At 40.5% G+C, this 20,035-nt stretch overlaps 1 protein-coding gene across 12 annotated transcripts in view; it reads left to right on the top strand.

Annotated features, from left to right (window-relative positions):
• The window catches only part of Tasp1 (taspase 1), a 257,060-nt gene that overhangs the window by 12,588 nt on the left and 224,437 nt on the right, over window positions 1-20,035 (top strand). For 11 of the 12 annotated variants that reach the window (XR_008214930.1, XR_008214931.1, XM_052723400.1 and 8 more), the window contains exons 3-4: window positions 2,714-2,781; window positions 7,260-7,328. Coding sequence is in view for 9 of the 12 variants with exons in the window: in XM_052723400.1 (XP_052579360.1) it covers window positions 2,714-2,781; window positions 7,260-7,328 (137 nt within the window). In the remaining 3 variants the exon portion in view is untranslated. Of the gene's footprint in view, window positions 1-2,713; window positions 2,782-7,259; window positions 7,329-18,123; window positions 18,389-20,035 lie in introns of those variants that run through there. The other variant, XM_052723399.1, reaches the window with a different exon arrangement.

The following is a 20,035-nucleotide window of genomic DNA, read 5'->3' as shown; positions in this document are numbered from 1 at the left end:
TCATATCATATGTGTTCTGTTCTCTCATTATCTTTTTACGTGAGTTGCAAGACCATAGGTTCCCATGTAGCTTCTTTTTTTTTTTTCTTCTTCTTTTGAGACAGGGTTTCTCTGTGTAGCTTTGGAGCCTTTCTTGGAACTCACTCTGTAGTCCAGGCTAGCCTCGAACTCACAGAGATCCACCTGGCTCTGCTTCTGCTTCCTGAGTGCTGGGATTAAAGGCTTGTGCCACCACTGCCCGGCTTCCCATGTAGCTTCTTTATGCACACATTTTTTTTAGCCCTTTTCATTTCTTCTTGTTTCTCAATCCTCTTTACCCCACTGTCTGATTGAAACCTCTCTGCATTTAGTATTCCACCTCTGAACTTTCTTTTCTTTTTTTCTTTTTTAAGTTTTTCTAAACTGGGTCTCACTCTGTAGACCAGGCTGACCTGGAACTCACAGAGATCCACCTGCCTCTGCCTCCTGAGTGCTGGGATTAAAGGTGTGCACCACCAGTGTTTCAACTGTATTTTGATATCCCTCCCTGCTGAATGACTTTTCCAGGTTAAACACGAAAAACAAACGATTTGAAGCAAGGATCCATGTATGAGAGAGAACATGCAATGTTTTTCTTTTTGGGCCTCACTCAGTATAATTTTTTCTAGTTCCATCTATTTGCCTGCAAATTTCATGATTTAATTTTTCCTTTACATCTGGGTAATATTCCATTGTATACATGTACCACATTTTCATTATCCATTTGCCAGTTGTTGGATATCTAGGTTGATGTTTGATATCTAGGTTGATTCCATTTCCTAGCTATTGTGAATAGCGTGTCAATGAATATGGGTGTGCAAGTGTCTCTGTAGTAAGATATATGGTCCTTTGGGTGTGCATACCCAGGAGTGCTGTAACTGGGTCATACGGTTCTGTGTTTGAATACTTGATTACTTTTCCTCTGCAGATCATGGTTTTAGAGAACTGTGAAGATAGGTTTGACAAAGACTCATAGAGGCTCTATCAACTTTTAGCTTTCTCTCAGGAAAGAGAATTGCTTTTGAGCCTTAAGGACTCTAGTTGTTTAGCATTGTTTCTGTTGTCCCAGGTCCCTTTAATACTGTTTATGGGTCAGTTTTTTCTCAGTCTTGAGGAAAGTTGTGTTAGGTTTCCACTAGACCCACAGGAGAGTTGGGAGGCTTAAACATGTAACCTTAATCTTCCTTAGCTTTGACCTCTATGGAATCTAGCGGAGGAAGAAGGTCATACTAAAGAATTTTAATAAGAACTCTAGTCATCAAGAGTTTAAGTTCCTGTTTCTCCCCCTCCTCTTGCTCCCCTTTCTCCTACTCTCATCCCTAGCTGGACCCTTTAATTAAAAGTAAGGGGCTGGAGAGATGACCCAGTGTTTAAGAGCACTGGCTGTTCTTTAAGAGGACTGGAGTTCAATTCCCAGAACCTACATAGTGGTTAGGAACTGCCTGTAACTCCAGTTCAAGGGGATCCAGTGCCCTCTTCTGGCCTCTATGGGACATTGCATGCAAGTGGTGCACAGACATTCTTTCAGACAAAACACTGATACACATAAAATAAAAATAAATCTTAAAAAACACCAGAAAGCACTTGCTCTTGAAGAAGACTCAAGTTCACATCCCAGCACTGATGTTGGGTTGCTCACAACCACATGTAACTCTAGCTCCAAAGGATGAAACACTTTTTTCTGGTGTCCTTGGACACTTGTGTGAATGTGTACATACAGACAGACACACAGATATGCTATCAAAAGTAATAAAAATAAATGTTTAAAATTTACTTACATATATTGTGTCTGTGTGTGTGACACATAGGTGTACCTGTGGAGACCAGAAGAGGAATTTGGGTTCCCAGGAGCTAGAGTTAGGGGGTTGGTTGTGTATGAGCTGCCTGATGTGGGTCCTGGGAACTGAACTGGGTTTCTTTGGAAGAGCAGCAAGTGCTCTTAACCACTGACCCATCTCTCTAGTTCCAAGAATAAATTTCCTTAAGAGAACTAGTTTATTTGGAGCCAAAGTTTTAAGTAACTTTCTGGATATTTGTTTAAAAGACAGACCATGAGGATTTTTGGAGAATCTTGAGAATTTTAGATTCTAAATAGTAATTTCCTAAATAGTCGGGCTTTTGAAAGATCACAGAGAAGGACTTCAAGGTTCTTTGTTCCTGGTACCACCTGCGTTATCAACTCCATTCCAAAGGAACTCCTGAGTTTAGTATTTTTTTTAAATTAAAAATCACATTTACTTATTTATCTATCTACCTATCTATCTATTTATTTGTATATTTAATGTGTGTGGTGGTAGTGGAGGCCCTGTGCCACAGGACACTTAAGGAGATCATTACACTTATGGAGATCAGAGAATAACTTGGGGAGTTGGCACTCTCTTTTTACCAGATAGGCCTCTGGAATAGAACTTAGGTTGTCTGGCTTGATGGAAGTATCTCTCTGATCCTGGTGGAGGTTCTTGAAGGAGGTAGGGGGTGACCATATGAAGGATCTTTCGGGACATGAGCTATTCTTAGGAGCTCTGACAGGAAACTTTTTTGAATAAAGGGAAAAGCATGATATCAGCTGTTAGAGTCTAGAATCTCATATAGCCAAGGCACTGGGACTGCGTCTGTATGGACTGCTTTTCTAGTCGGAGGGGTCACTGGTAGTTTAGCGGGAACTAACACTTGGTTTTTCTTTTTTTAATTGTAGGTGCAGGTTATCATTCGGAATCCAAAGCCAAGGAATATAAACATGTATGCAAACGAGCCTGTCAGAAGGTATGAGCAGAGTGTGTGTAATGCTTGTGATTTTGCACATGAAACTTTACCTTGAGATTTAAAGTTTTAAATTTCATTTCCAGTGAAATCTGGCTGGATCCCAAAGTTATTTTACTCATACTCATTTGTAGGATCTTAGTCCTCAGTTTTTAGTTTGATCTGTGTTTTTAATTCTTTGAATGATGTTTAGCTTTCTCCTCTTCTCCCTCAGATTGAACTCTGTGCCTTTATAGTTATGGGGATATATAACCATATCTTTTTAAACATTCCCACAGATGGGAAAAACTGTTCCTGTTACGTAGTTCAGTGTCTTTTCTTTCTTACTTTCTTTAAAAGAAATATTTTTTTTTTGAGAATTATATGTATGTATTTGTTTTTTTGAGACAAGGTCTCACTTTGTAGCTCTGGCTGGCCTAGAACTCACCTGCCTTTGCCTTCCTGTGAATAAATGCTTAATGTTTTTTCTTGATGGGAAGTCATTAAGAAAGAAAGAAAAAAAGGAAGAAGAAAGAGAGAAAATGAGTGCTTTTCTTCGATGACTCTGGGCCCTGTCCTCTGCTCTTGAGCACGGGCAGAGCAAATGCCTGTCTTCCTGGTGCAGTGAGCTCTGCCCTTCTCTTCACTTGGGCTTTGTGCACCTTTGACTTTGGAGGTTTGCTAAACTGTTGACTACTTAATTTGGGGGCAGGAATGAGGTCAGAAAAAATATGATTTGTTTTTATTTTGATCTGGACTATATAGTCTTGTAGGCAAACTTTCCGTTATTTTTATGCATACAGAATGTTAGAAATTGTGTATCAGGTAAATATGGTACTTTTTCTTTTATTTATTTTTAAATACCATTTATAAGAAAGATACTGTATCAGAATTATGAACTTTTTCTTATTAATGGATTACCATAAATTGAGAGTATTTTGGTACAGGGATTATATATAGTAAATACACACAGACACACAAACACACATGCACATATATATATATATATACATATATATATGTTCATATATACGTGTGTATTTACTGTATATATGTATATATATGTATATATAATATGGCTTTAAATATTTTCTTATGTTTTTCAGCTGTGAAATCTTTTCATTATCTGAAAAGATATGTTTAGTTTTTCTATAGCTTTAGTCCTATAAATCTTAATTTATTTTGACCTATCATCCTCTTTAATTTTTGTAAAGAATTACCTTCTTTTTTTAATATTTATTAAGTTTGTTACCTTATGTGTATGAGTGTTTTGCCTGCATTTATGTGTGTATACTACATGCATTTTTGGTGTCCTGGGTCAGAAGAAGGTGACAGGAGTTACAGATACTTGTGAGCTGCCATGTGGGTTCTGGAAATTGAACTTCTTGGATCCTCTGCAAACATCTTGGATCTTCTTAAGCATTAAGACTCCCTAGCCCCATGAATTACCTCTATATAGCCCTGGCTGTCCTGGAACTCACTGTGTTACTATGTAGACTAGGCTGCCCTCAAACTCACAGAGATCTCCCTGCCTCTGCTTGTATGTGCTGGAATTAAAGGCATGTGCCACCATGGGTGGCATGAATTACCTTCTTAAAAGTTTAATTATGAGTATGGGGCTGGAGTGGTGGTTCAGTGGGTAAGAGTACTTGTTCTTGGAGCGAACCTGGGTTCAGTTGCCAGCACCTACATGGCAATGCTATCTGTAACTGCAGTTCTGGGGGAATCTGACATCCTCTTCTGGCTTCTGAGGGCACCAGGCACATATGTAGTACACATCCAGACATGAGAGCAAAACACTCATATAATAAAATAAAACAATAAAAAGTTTAATTAGAAATACATTGTTAGTTTTTGGGCTTTGTCTTATAATTCTTTATTGATTTTTTTTGGGGAATTCACTTAATGCACCCCAATCCCCCTCACCTCCCAGTCCCTTTATAAGCTCCCCTCACTTCTTCAGCATCTCTCCCCCAAAATAGTCCCCTCCCCCCAAAAAAATCAATTAAAAACCAAGCAAAAAAAACCTCACCTTGCATCTCCATCTTTCCAACACCTCTTCATTAATCCTAGTGGCATTGAGTGCTGTGGTGTGTCACGAAGTACACCCCTTTGTCCAATCAGCCCCACCACTAAATGTTCATTGCAGTGAGTCATTGGTTTGGTTCAAGGCCTCTGACATACCGTTGTCATTGGACCTTCACCAAAATTCCTCTCAGATATCCTAATGTTGCCCTGAGTCTTGGGGATCCTGTGGTTATCATTCTGCAGAACCAGTCTCATCTCAAACTCCAGCAGGTCATAGATGTAGTAGATGTTAGGGTGGGCCAACCTCTCAGGATGTGGGTCTGAGTGGTAGCTGAGCAGGTCGTTCTGGGTCAGTGGGATGATCCCCCTCAGGCGAGAGGCAGAGCCAGTCCTTTTAGGCCCATGCATTCAGGACCAGCTCTCCCATGCCCTGGTGAGAGATGGTGGGCCATCTCTCCCGAGTGCAGGGAACCAGCTTTCCCATAGGGGTTGGGTCTAGCTCTCCTGCTGCAATGACCAGTGAGGAGCAGGGCCAGCTATCCCAGGACCGGTGAGGGCGACTGGCTTAGCACTATGGCCTTCAGATTCCAATGTTCATGGTTCCTATGACCGACGCCCTATGGCAACAAAGGCCATGAACATCATCACAGACTCCCTCTGCAGCAGGACCATGGACCCAGACATGTCATCATGGCCCCAGGAGGCAGCATAGACCACACTCAGATTGTAAAAGCCAGTTTATACCCCCCCCCCCCAATTAGGTGATTTTACTCTGTAGAATGTATTACAAGAGGTTTTTGTTTTGTTTTGTTTTGTTTTGTTTTTGTTTTTCGAGACAGAGTTTCTCTGTGTTAACAGTCCTGGTTGTCCTGGAACTTGCTCTGTAGACCAGGCTGGCCTTGAACTCACAAAGATCCACCTGCCTCTGCCTCCCAAGTGCTGGGATTAAAGGCGTGCGCCGCCGCCGCCACCACCACCACCCAGTACAAAAGAGTGTTTTTATAGTATCAAGAATATTTTTGAAAATGAATATATCCACCTTAGATTCTTTTTTACTTAATAAACACCCTCCCACCCCTGTTTTTGAAGCCCAGGCTGGATTGAATTTGTAAAATCATGCACTCTAACTACCTATCTTAAGGTCCTGGAGAAAGAAGTCCCACAAAAGACTACCATCCACATATGTAATCAGCAAGAGTGTTTATTTCCAGCATGCTGGGGCCAACCATCCTACACAAAGGCAAAATGGCAATGACCTTCAGAGGAGCTGCAGGCTCCTTTTAAGCACAGCTAAGGAGAGGTCCTAGAGCAGTTAGGTCATTTTAGATATGATTGGCTTAAGCAAGTGGCAGTCATATTAGTATGTTCTAATTGGTCAGGGCTAGTCAGGGGCTGGTTAAGGCTACAGTTTTCCCATTTTTGGGCATGCCTGGACAAGTCCTAGGCCTTTTCCTTATTTGGTTATTATCATGAGCTTGCTGACTGTGGAGGATGGCTGACCTAGTACTGCATGTACCAGGCCTCCTCGTCCTTGCTATCAGGGGTGTTGGAGATTGATTGTCCTTTGTTTGTGGCTCACTTAGAAACTGCTTGTTTAGTCTCAGGAAACTAAACTGAGGCCTGATCTCTGAGAGAAGACTGAGTAGCCTATTAATGGCATCTGCTTGATCCTCTCACCTCAGCCTCTAAAGAGCTGAGATTAAAGGTTTGAGCCACCATTGCTGGGTTATCAGAAGATTTTGTGACTTAGAAACAATAGTTGTTTTTGATGCGCATGGATGGGGAGAGTAGAAATAGTGGCAGTGGTAGCTATATCTGAGATGCAGTTCTTCATATGAAATATAAATTGTCAGGATATCTAAACTGAACTAACTCATATCATTTCTGTGGCTGTTTTGAATTGTTCTGTGAACAATGAAGCACTTTCACTTATTAAATTCCCTCCATCTTGCATTTAGTGGCTGATTTTTAGTCATTGTTTTAGTTTGGACAATATTAAGAATGATAATTAGTCTGAGTAATAAACGCTACTTTTCTTAAATCTGAGAAACATATGCCTTAAAGCAGCCTTGTCCAACTTGCAGCCCACAGGTCACATGCATCCAGGAATGGAACCCAACATAACCACAATTTCATGTCAAAGTGTCAGCAGGTCAGACACCCGTGTCTTCAAGTGGGGAGTGGAAATGCTGACCAATTTTTACCAACTCTGAGTGTCTCATATTTTTTAAGCCTTTGCAAAGCTCATGATATGTTTGAGAAACTAGTTTTTTTTTCCTTGGTTTTTTGAGACAGGGTTTCTCTGTGTAGCTTTGTGCCTTTTCCTGGAACTCACTTGGTAGCCCAGGCTGGCCTTGAACTCACAGAGATCCGCCTGGCTCTGCCTCCCGAGTGCTGGGATTAAAGGCGTGCGCCACCACCGCTCAGCTGAGAAACTAGTTTTACAGTGATAATTTCTCCTCTTGGTTTCCTAGGCAATCGAGAAGCTACAGGCTGGTGCTCTTGCGACAGATGCAGTGACCGCTGCTCTGGTGGAACTTGAGGTATTTCTTTTCTCTTTTTATGTTTTATTTAAAATATTTGAATTTACATTCCTTATTTTTAAATGGCATACACATGCTGAATTAGTCAACTATAAATCATGTAACCAGTGTTTCCCCACCAATACTACCAAAGCTCTATAAAAGATTTTGAGATAAACAATTTTTTTTTTTTTTGGTTTTTCGAGACAGGGTTTCTCTGTGTAGCTTTGCACCTTTCCTGGATCTCGTTCTGTAGACCAGGCTGGCCTCGAACTCACAGCGATCCGCCTGGCTCTGCCTCCTGAGTGCTGGGATTAAAGGTGTGCGCCATCACCGCCCGGCCGAGATAAACAATTTTTTAGAAGTATTTTCATTGATGACTTTTCCTGAGTAATAAAAAAGTTGGTCAATTCCTTCTTCCTCTTGTTTTTGGTGATAGGTATTTTCAGTAGGACAGTTTTTGAAGTTCACATCCCCAAAATGTGATGTATCTTTAACAAATACATGAGTTTAGCTCTCTATAAAGTGGTTAAAGTGGAAAGATAAGTTTTAAAGTAGAAAGATAAGTTTTATCACAAATGTAACAGATGTAGTTCCCAAAGCTATATGTTGTTTATTTTGTGAGAGCACCCTTGTTCAATAAGATTTTCAGAACAGTTCCAGGTTTACGGTGGGCACTGAGTTGAGTTGGGGAGGCTTTTGGTATTTTTATAGTGAGGGACTACCAGTTTCTCTGACTCTGGAGTATTGATGAGTTTGAGGCCTTTGAGAAGACTGAAATGTGGGGAGGATAGATTTTAGTGAGTAGACCAGATTATTAGAGATGACTATTTTACTGGATGTGAAGACTTCTTGGGGAGGAAAGTTAAGACATGGAGATGAGTGTGAAGGAGAAGGTGTGAGGTAAAGTAGACATTCCCAAGCTGACAGTTGTGGGCTTTTGGTTAGTCTTTGATATCAGGGTATCAGTCAGATTCCTTCTACTGGAAAGGTAGCTCTGGAGTGTTGACTGAAAGCCCTAGCCATGTTTTCTGTACATTCCCTCTCATTTAACTATAGAGCTGCACTTTGAATTATTGCTTTGTAGATTTTAACCAATCTTTATAACATATCTAACTTCATGCTAACACATTCAAGGCAGGTTGGAAGTTGTGTGTGTGTGTGTGTGTGTGTGTGTGTGTGTGTGTGTGTGTGTGTGATGGGTATTAGTTCTCTTGAAGTTTGGCCCCTAAAACATCTGATGTTGGGATTTGTTGGTGCTTGCCTATTGTGACCCAGGGTATCAGTCATAGCTGAATGCCAATGGGTGTATTAGAGCCTTCCTATAACTCAGTTCTATCTGAAAGGATAAAAATAATTCCTGCTTACAGAGTTATGAAGATTACTATATGCCAACCACTTAGAGTATGTATAGACCATAGTAAAAGCATCCCATAACTGTAACAGTTTTTACTTATGATGTGTTCTGCAACTATCAATGACCAGTTTACAATGTAAAGGTTTTTAAATGTTGTGGATAAAAGAAGGTAAGTGACATGAGAAGGAAGGTTGTTGTATTTACTGCTAAGTTTTCCTTTATTCAAAAGACATAGTATGGACCTTTTTGTCGAAGGTGATGTCAGAGTTATCATTTTGTGGAGTCAGTATAGGTCTGGGGGAAAAAGCTTAATAAGTAATGGAGAATGACAGTCATGAACAGAAAATTATATAAAATTAAGTTAAAAAACTTTAGAGTAACTTTAGTATTTGTAAGTTAAAGCTACATCATGTTGAATATGTGATTCTATTTCCCCCCTGCTTTCATAAATGATTATTTATTTATACTTAAAAAAATACCTTTTTTTAAATACCTCATTATGCTGGTATATGCCTGTAATCTAAGCATTCAAGAGGCTGAATACATTTGAGGCCAGCCTGGCCTACCTAATGAGACCATGCCTTAACAGCCACAAACCCCCAAACAACAAAAACTATTCTGTATTAATGAGTGGAATTTATGGTTTTTAAAATTTTTCTTTTAAGATATATTAATTTTATTTTATGTGTATGAGTGTTTTGCCTACATGTATTCTTCCTTTCTCAGATCTTGAGTACTGGGATTATAGATATGTGATGGCTAATGCTGGTTGCCAACCTGACACCCCTGGCAAGAGAGAACCTCAACTGAGGAATTGCTTCTACTAGAAAGGGCTGCGGCTGTGCCTTTAAGGCATTTTTATTGTTAATTGATGTAGGAGACCCAGCCCATTATGTGTGGTGCCATCTCTGAGCAGGTGGCCTGGGCTGTTGGAGAAAGCAGGCTGAGTCAGCCAGAGGGAGCAAGCCAGTGTCCTCTATGGCCTCTGCTTTCAGAGGGAGCAAGCCAGTGCCTTGTATGGTCTCTGCTTCAGTTCCCACCTGAAATTCCTGCCCTGACTTCCCCCAGTGATGAACTGTGACCTGAAAGTTGTAAGAGAAAATAAACTCTTTCATTCCCAAGTTTCTTTTTATTAATCCCACCAGATAAGAATAAGACCACTACCAAAATTTAAAGCCAAATTTGTAGAAAGCTTTAATTAAATACTGGCCAGGTGGATGGGCTCTGTGCTGTGAGATAATGCTTTTGTACACTGGTTTAATAAAATGCTGATTGGCCAGTAGCCAGGCTGGAAGTATAGGCAGGATAAGCAGACAAGGAGAATTCTGGGAAGAGGAAGGCTGAGTCAGGAGATGCCAGCCAGACACAGAGGAAGCAAGATGACAAGGCAGAACTGAGAAAAGGTACCAAGTCATATGGCTAAACATAGATAAGAATTATGGGTTAATTTAAGTGTAAGAGCTACTCAGTTATAAGCCTGAGCTAATGGCCAATACAGTTCGTAATTAATATAAGCTTCTATGTGTTTATTTGTGTCTGAGCGGCTGCGGACTGGGCGGGACACAGAAAAACTTCCAACTACAGCTCTGGCCATGTCCATCTCCAGGTCCATCTTCAGAAAATGGTCCTAAATCAAGTTTTGCAGCATCTTAAGTATTTCCCATCAGGTCCAGTCATGGGCAAGCATACATATGGACATACCTCCAGCCTACATCCAATCAGGGGCAACTGTTCATCCTGATGTATTTTCTGCCTGTGAACCTCTTACCCACATGTGATCAAGCACATCCAGTGCAGATGGATCAGACATGCTTGTTAGGGGAGTGAAAACATATGGCTTGTTATCTCTTATAAACAACAGCCTCCAGCATTTCAGGAACTATCTGTCCTTGGGCAAGGGCAGATCAGAAGTATTTTTATTTCATGAATCTCTAAATCGTAATTAGAACTTAAAATGTAACTTTGGCTTTCACATTTTGTCCATGGTGTTTATCTCATCCACAGGGAAGCAGACTAGGACTAGGTGTCTTTTATCTTTTATTGAAATGTGTGTTCATAGTTTAAATGCCAACTGGAAGGGTTTTCCTGTATCTTAAGAATTATATGGTCATTTCTTTTACTGTCCCCTACAGTCTCTCTCACCTGAGGTGTTTGAAATATAGTCCATTAAACCCAGGTTAGGTTTTCCTGTGAAGAGTTCAGTTGAAGAAGTATTGTCATAGTTTCGGTCAATGGAAAGAATAAGAAAATTGGATTATGTTTTCTCTACTTAGATGAATATAAGTTGTTCTGAGTCGTTTGAGCATATTGAAATGAGAAAAATCACGGAAAGTCTGATTTCTATCGTTTTACATTCGAGGGTAACATCCGTTTTTAAGTTTAGTCATCCTCTTCACTGGTGTCTCTTCCTAGATGTGCCTTGTCCTTCGGATTTGGAGATGCTTTTTTGGTGTGATGAGAGGAGATAAGGCCTCTCTGTAGTAGTTCAGGCTGTCCTTGAACTTGTGATCCTTATGCTTCAGATACCCAAGAACTGGAATTACAGATAATGTAGCATCAAGCCTGACTCACTCCAGGGAAGGTGGGAGGGGTTGTGCGCCTGTATGTTCGTGTGTGTGTGTGTGTGTGTGTGTGTGTGTGTGTGTGTGTGTGTGTGTGTGTTAGTTTTTGAAGACAGGGTTTCTCTGTGTAGCCCTGGCTGTTGTGGAACTTGATTTGTAGACCAGGCTGGCCTCACAGAGATCTGCCTGCCTCTGCCTCCGGAGTGCTGTGATTAAAGGTGTGCACCATCACACCTGGCTATGTTTATCCTTTTAAAAATTAAGTCCTGGCACCCGACTGGACTAAGAGTGGTCCAGAGGGTGCCTGGACTGGTCTACTCTGGTGACTAGCCTAGCAAATAACCTAGTGTCATCATAGAGCCTTTGTCCAGTGACTGATGGAGGCAGATACAGAGATCCACAGCCAGGCACCAGGCTGAGCTCCGGGAATCCAATTGATGAGAGAGAGTAGAGATACTGCAGGTGAGGGACGTCGAGATCATGACGGGAGGATGTGCAGAGATGACTGACCACACTAGTGGAAGCCCATGAACTGTGGACTGGTGGCTGTGGAGCCCCCATGGGACTAGACTAGGCCCGTTGGATACGGAAGACGGTTGTTTGGCTCGAACTATTTGGGGGGCACCCAGGCAGGGGGATCGGGATCTGTCCCTGGTCTATGGGTAGGCTTCTGGAACCCAGCGCCTGTGGTGTGACACCTTGCACAGCCTTGGTGCAGTGGGAAGGGGCTTGGACCTGCCTAGGCTCAGTGTGCTGGGCTCTGCTGACTCCCCATGGGAGACCTCGATTTGGGGGATGTGGGGATGCGGGGTGGCTTGGGAAAGAGGGCTGGGAGGTGGGAGGAGGGAGGAGGGGGGACCTGTGGATAGTATGTGGAGTGAGTAGAAAATTTCTTAATAAAGAAAAATGAAAGAAAAAAAATTAAGTGTCCCCCCCGCCCCCCGAGACAGGGTCTCTCTATCTAATTCTGACTGTCCTGAACTCACTGTGTAGACCAGGTTGGCCTCAAACACAGAGATCCTTCCATGTCAGCCTAAAATTAAGTTTTTAAAAAAGTATTTCTTTTTCTTTTTTAGATAGATTCTTGTTATTGTAGTCTAGGCTGGCTTGAATTTATAATTCTTCTGCTTCCACAGCCTTAGTGCTGAGATTATAGGTGGTATTATACTTTCTTTTTTAAAATTTACTTTTACGGTTTTTTGAGACAGGGTCTCACTATCTAGCCCTGGCTGGCCTGGAACTTACTGTGTAGATCAGGCTAGCCCCAAACTCACAGAAATCTGCTTCTCTCTGGGCCTATCTCTCCTTTCCCAATGATGGGATTAAAGGTTTGTGTTACCACACCTGGGTAGGGATATACTTTTTGATTAAGTAAATGATATAATTTAAACTTGCCTGTTGTTTTTTCTTTGCCAGATACTAGAATTGGTATGAATGAATTCCTTGAGCCCGCTCCTAAACACAGAGTAAAGTAACTGATAGGAAATGGTTTAATGGTTCTTATTTTGTAGGAAGGGTATCTAGCCTTGTGTTTGATCATTTGCGTTTTCCCAAATAGTGATTATTTTAATACTAGTATCAACTTTACACAGTAGAGGAGGAAGAGACAAGGTGCCACAAAAGGAACTTTTCATATACACCTTCCCCACCTTGGCATACACTCTTACATTCTGTCCTTTCTTTTCTTAAAAACCTTTTCTTTTCTTTCTTTCTTTCTTTTTTTTTAGATAGAGTCCTAATGTAACACAGGCTAGGTTTAGACTTGCTATTGTAGGCACAGCTGGTTTTGAACTCTTGATCCTCTTGATTCTACTTCCCCAGTACTAGGACTACAGGCATGTGCCATTGTTCTTGGTTCTTCTTTTAAGCCCTCTTGAAATTGATTATTTTGGTTAGCACACAAAGAAGCAAGTTTTATTGTGACATTTCTATAATTATTTATGCAGTTGTCAGGTCTGGACCCAGTGTTTCTAGGTTCTTGGACTGTTTGTTACACAGAGAATTGAAAGTAAGGGTTCACAAAGACTTGCAAAAGAAGCAAGGTAATTGTATTTGGATTAAAGAGAGGTACAAGGTCAAGATTGACGGGAGCTACATGAATAAAGATACTCAAGGACTCTAGGCTTCAGCATTGGGTCCCTTTTTATGAGGTCAAAGGGGAGTGGCTGGTTACTAAGGGGCATAGTTTGGGTGGTTCTCTGTTTTTGCTTGATAGCTTCAGTTATATAATTTTTCTACTGTGCATGTGCCTCTGCATAATGCATTTGATTTTAGTCCTGTGCTTACCCATAGCAAAATAGGCCGGGGGTGGTGGCGGCGCACGCCTTTAATCCCAGCACTCGGGAGGCAGAGGCAGGCGGATATCTGTGAGTTAGAGGGCAGTCTGGACTACAGAGTGTTCCAGGAAAGGCTCCAAAACACCACAGAGAAACCCTGTCTCGAAAAACCAAAAAAAAAAAAAAAAACAAAAAACAAACAAACAACCAGGCAAAATAGGATTAACAAGGACACAGTTTTGCCTTACTTCTCATGCACTCAAAACCAATTCAGGCTGCATTGTCCCTTCTGTTCTTCATATACCTGGTTATGTTGGGAGTATATTTAAATAGAAATTGTCTAAATTTGATGGTTACCAGAGGTTGCTAGGTGCATTGTTTGGAGAGAGAGATGTGTGTATACAGTACTGTCAGGTAGGCAAACTAGGTTTCCCAATTCATTATTATAAGAACGGAGGTGTGTGTACATAACCCCAAATCAAATAGGGGTCCCAGGATACTAATCTTTATGCTGTGTTTGCTTGCCTCAATTATAACCACCCCTCATTTCTTCCTTTAAAAAAACCCTATTGTGTGACAGTTTCATACATGTGTATGCTGAATTTTGGTTATTTCACCCCCCCTTTACTTTCTCTCCCCCTAAAATCCTTCCCCAAAACCACCCTCCTATCTTGTGTGTGTGTGTGTGTGTGTGTGTGTGTGTGTGTGTGCGCGCGCGCGCTGTTTTGGGATGCGTGTATGCACGCGCGTGCACACATGCATTTGTTTGTGAAGCCCAGTGAATTTGACTGTGGTTGTTTGCACGAGCATGAGTGAGAAGTTACACTGTACTTTGTTCTTATTCATCTAAAGCTCACACAAGCCACCTAGACTCATTTTCCTAGAAATGGATGATTTAGTCCACTACCAATACAAGTGTTGTCATCTTAAAACGACCGCTTTTGGACACACACAGGTGGTATTTCTTCCTTTAAATAATGTACGAGCACTGGCATGTAGTCCTCACCTCGTATTCTGACCGATTTCTCCCTTTCAGGTTTTGGGGGGAAGGTGGCAGTCCTGTGTGATAAGTGTTCTGTGGTGTGAAAATGCAGAGGTGCCGCCAAGTGCATTTTGTCTTCCAATTGGTTTAGACATTGTAGTTTAGAGGTTGATGTTGAATTTCCTCGGCCTGTTGTTTTATAACTTTCACAGATTATCTGTAGACCAAGTTAGACATGAATTCTGTTTATTGGATATTACAACTCTGATTCTGCTTCAGCAGAGACGATAATATTGGGAAGCAATTTGGTCTTCACATCTGGGGTTGTACATTTGGGTGTTAGCTGTTTTTCTTGGCTGCTTTGAATTTGTTTTGGTTCAGTAGATTAAAAATGCTAGACCATTACTTTGTATATTTTACATGGAGTAGTCTCTGATAATATTTCTTCTTTGAGAAAATTGGACAGAGTTCTGAGTGATTCATAGGCTACCACTTTCTTAGACTTGTTCCCAAAGTAAAAAGGCATGTTTCTTAGATTTTTGAGTGAAAATGAACTACTCTTGAAACATTGTTATTCTCTTTTCATGGAGACATTATTTTAAAAAAGTACTCAGACCTGGTTTAAAAGGACTAATGAGGACTAATGGATGAAGTATGAGTGACAAACTTAAGGTCGGCTATTTTCAGTCCTGTGTGAAAAAACTCATGACTCTGACAAGAGATTTTCATCTGGTGAGAACCTATGGGGTACTGTAGTCAGTTCATTTTGACTATGGTAGGTAGAATTCTATACATTAAGAACAGTGCATGCAGGGCCTCCATCTGCAGACCAAGAACTATAGACAACTAAGGAATGCTGAGTGGGAGAACTAGTCTTCACCAGGGATGAGCCAACTAATTGATTAGGACTGAGCAGGTAAATCTACAAATTTATATGTTTATTTGCTTATATATGTAAAACAATAACAAAGAAAAAGAGACTTGAATTTGAAAAGGGGGATGGACTTAGGAATTGGAGGAAAGGGAAGGAGAAAATGATGTAATTATATTTTAATAAAAATAAAAATTAAATTAAAAAAGAATAGTGCTAAGACTAACTTAAATTTCATATAACAAAAGATAAATTACATAGGTTCTTTTGTTTAAAGAATTCTGTTTTGCTGGGAATGTTGATCAGTGCTGGAGCACATATTTAATATGCAAGGGGTCCTGAGTTTGATCCTCAGTGCAGAAAAACCAGAAACTAAACCGACCAATCAACCAAGAAAGCCAAACAATATAAGAAAATTTCCAAAATATTTTGTTTAAATTATGTGACCCTCTGGTTTTCTGGCTGACATAATTTATCCTTAAAAGTTTCCTATAGGAAGGAAAGATCTTAATTCATATTTTAAATGGATTTATTGTCTAAATCAGGGCTTCTCAACCTGTGGGTCATGATTCCTTTGGGGGGTGTCAAATGATTCTTTCATAGGGGTCATAGAAGACCATTGGAAAACACAGATGTTTATATTACAATTCATGATAGCAAAATTACTGTTATGAAGTGGCAATGAAAATAATTATGTGATTGAATTGTATTAAAAGGTCACAGCATTAGGAAGGTTGAGAATCACTGAGCTAAGTCCTTTATGGAGAAGATTACATTTGGTATAGTTTCTTGCCTTTGAATTTTTGTACAGTCCAGTGGATTGCTTGCTTATAAACTTGAATTCCTTTATGACATGATTTCTTATCCAGATGGCTGGGATTTTGAGGTAAAGAAGAAAGTTGATATTTGCAGCACTATATATTGTGTTACTATATTTAATACTCTTTTATTTGCATCACTACATATTGTGTTACTGTATTTAATACTCTTTTACATTTGTGTCTTTATATCCTCTTGTGCCAGGAACCCACTGCACGCATCTTTAGGAACTTGAGAATGCCAGTCACCTTTGAGTAGTCTGTTGTTGAGAGATCCCACTCCAGGCGTTTGTTCACCTGTAGGAGTTGGCCACATTCCTTTCCCTGGGCATTGTACATTTTCTTTCTTTCTTTCTTTCTTTTTTTTTTTTTTTTTTGAGACAGGGTTTCTCTGTGTCATTTTGGTGCCTGTCCTGAATCTCGCTCTGGAGATCAGGCTGGCCTTGAACTCACAGAGATCCACCTGGCTCTGCCTCCCGAGTGCTGGGATTAAAGGCGTGCACCACCCCTGCCCGGCCTGCATTGTACATTTTTGACTGGAGTTGTTTGTGTGCCTCAGGCGTTGGAGAAATAAAATACCTGAAGCTTACTGGTGCTTAAAATGTGTAGTGGTCATGAAGATGATGTGGCTTGCAGTTAGCATGTGGCATACCTGGATGGAAGAGCACATTAAGGAGGGCTGATATATTAAGTTTGCTTGAGGGCTCCTCTGGGGTCAGATGGTTATTGTCACCCATTCTATGTATGACTTCAGTTTTTTTTTTTTTAAACAAGATTTATTTATTTGTATACATGTATCCCTGCAGGCCAGAAGAGGGCGCCAGACTCATTACAGATGGTTGTGAGCCTCTATGTGGTTGCTGGGAATTGAACTCAGGACCTTTGGAAGAGCAAGCAGTGCTTTTAACCTCTGACTCTCCAGCCCCTGACTTCAGTTTTTTATTTTTTAATTAAAATATTTATTTTTATTATGTGTATGTATGTTTCTTGTGTGGGTATGTCCATGTGAGGGCAGGTGGCTGGAAGCCAGGAGCATCAGATTCCCTGAGCTGGAGATAGTGGCAGTTATGATCTACTTGACATTGGTGCTGGGACCTGAACTCTTCCTCTGGAAGAACAGCTAGCTTTCTTTCCTTTCCTTTCGATACAGGGTTTCTCTGTGTAGCCTTGGCTATCCTGGAATTCACATTGTAGACCAGGCTGGCCTTGAACTCACAGAGATCTGCCTCCTGAATGCTGGGATCAAAGGCGTGTGTCACCATGCCCAGCTTGCTGCTAGCTTTTTGAACTTCTGAGCCATCTCTTTAGCCCTCAGTTCCTTTTTTTTCCTCCCTCAGTAAAAAAAATAAAACAAGCAGAAGGTATCTGATCATTTCCATTAACTGGAGATGTTAACCATTGTTTAAATAAATGAGCACTTCTGTTTTCCTGCACAAAATTGTTTCCGTAGGCAGAGGGTGGCAGAGTATTCCTGTTGTCCTGTTCTCCAGGTGGAGCAATTCCCTGTCCCTTCCTTTCCCTTTCCCCGCAGGGCTGCTGGATGCAGTTAGGTCATACATATGTAAGCACCTATTCACTGTACTGTGGCTGGTGATGCATTCTGCCCTTCAAAGACCAAGTTTTCTCCTTCATTGATGATGTCTTTTATTCTTTGTAATGTGGGAGGGGGAAATTATGCTTTTTATTTATGTGCAATAAAAGATTCACCTTTAACAAATGATTGCTTTTTTCCTTATAGTGCTTGCAGTATATTCATTGCATGGAATTTTAGTTTTAACTGGAGATATTCTTTTCTTTCCTTTTAAAATAGTTGGTATCTCCAGTTATTTCAGAGCCCTGATTGTGCCTGTCTCACTAGCAGTATTTCCAGTGGTGCTTCATTATTTCTGTGTGTTCCAGCTGTTTATGGAGTCTTTATGTTTCTCTGCATCTTTTTGTTTTATTTTTTGAGGTGTATACACACAGTTACACTTCATGGAGTTGCATCCCGCCAAGTCTCTAAGTTCTTCTTGTGAAGAGGCAGAAAATCACCTCTCCCAAGAATTTCCATCTTCTGGCCAAGGGAACTGTGTCCTGAAGAGCTGTACACAGACGGGAGGCACCTTGTTTGCTTGCTCTGCTGCTAGAGCATTGATTTAATTAGAAGACAGGCTGTGGGTGGCCATGTGCAGACAAAGAAGCACCAGACAGAGCCCACTTAGCCTGGGACGGTAAAAGTAAGTTACGTTCTTTTAAAACACTTTTTGGAGTACTAATGCTGATTCTTGCCTTTAGTACTGAGGATCAACTTGTAACTTACTGTGTTTACACATTAGGTAGGTACAGCTGTTCTTTCCCCAAGATTCTAGGAATCATGTCTGCTTTGTAGCACAAAGTACATGCTTAGTGGAAAAGCAATTTTTTTTTAAAAGAAAATCAAGCCAGTTATTAGATTTTAGTTTTAACTTTACTCTGTATCAAAATCCAAGAGAAAACACTTAACTGCAGACTGTGTCATGATTTACTTTGTACTGATGGGAACATGAAGACTTTCTTTAGCCTTCTCTATCCATTCTTGATGAGCTCTGTGGACCTCAACAGATGCTTCCTCTTGACGGAAGCTGTCTAGGGGATGTCTTCTAAGACTAGACCTAGCAGTTTCTGAGAAGCATGTAGCTTTGTGTATGAGTTTTCATTTTTCTCTGGGTGTTGTTACTCTCAATATATTTCATTTGATTTTCAGTTTTGAGCTGTTTAAACCAACCTATGGTATGATGGTAGAATTGGTGGTATTTCTGTTTTTTGACTATGTGAAAGTAATTTATTTAATTTTGAGTATAAAATACGCTGTAGTTCTGTATTCATGGAAATAATTAGACTTATTGGTTCTGAGAATTGCAGTTTAATCATTTTTGAATCATTGCATCTGTTTGTAGTTACTTGATTTATCATTTCAGACATCAATTTTATAGAATTTGATAGTTTTACAACTCATTTCCCCTTTTGTTAGTGAAGAACTGAAGCTAAAACTTTTCTGTATGCTTCATTTCTGTGTAACCATAGACTGTAATTTGAAAGACTACCTTTCTTCTCTTTTTGACGAGGGAGAGGGGGATGTGTTGGGTATTGAAACTAGGCCTAAGTTAGGGTTTCTTTTGCTGTGATAAAACACTGTGACCAAAAGCAACTTGTGACAGAAGGAGTTTATTTTGGCCTACAGTTTTCTAGCATAGTCTATCACTGAAGGAAGTCAGGGCAGGAACTCAAGGCAGGAACCTGGAGGCAGGAGCTGATGCAGAGGCTGATCCAGAGGCCATGGAGGTGTGCTGTTTACTGACTGGCTCCCCATGGTTTGCTCACTCTGCTTTCTTATAACATTCTGACACCAGCCCAGGGGTGGCATTGTCCACAGTGAGCTGGGCCTCCCAAATCAATCATCAATCAAGGAAATGCCCCTGAGGCTTGCCCACGGACCAGTTTGTCAGGCCATTTTCTCAATTGAGGTTACTTCTTCCCAAATGACTCTATCCTGTGTTAAGTTGCTAAAAAACTAACTAGGACAGTTGATCTCTTTTCAACTTGACACAAACACATCACTTATCAAGCTATAACTTTTTCTTTTTTGTCCCTAAGATGTCATGTTAATATTAATGTGACAGTATAAAACATTCCAACTTTTAAAAGTCCCACAGTCTTTAAAATTGAAATACTTTAAAAGTTCAGTGTCTTTAAAATATTAAAAGCCTCTTTTCAAAGTTTTTCTTTTCTTTTCTTTTTTCTTTTTTTTTGGTTTTCCGAGACAGGGTTTCTCTGTATAGCTTTTCACCTTTCCTGGAACTCACTCTGTAGCCCAGGCTGGCCTCGAACTCACAAAGATCCGTCTG

This window comes from Peromyscus californicus, unplaced genomic scaffold (assembly GCF_007827085.1).
Source record: "Peromyscus californicus insignis strain IS unplaced genomic scaffold, ASM782708v3 Scaffold_7__1_contigs__length_154581171, whole genome shotgun sequence".
Classification (NCBI taxonomy): Eukaryota; Metazoa; Chordata; class Mammalia; order Rodentia; family Cricetidae; genus Peromyscus; species Peromyscus californicus.
The sequence above is the reverse complement of the archived record's forward strand: the minus strand, read 5'-3'. Positions and strand labels throughout refer to the sequence as shown.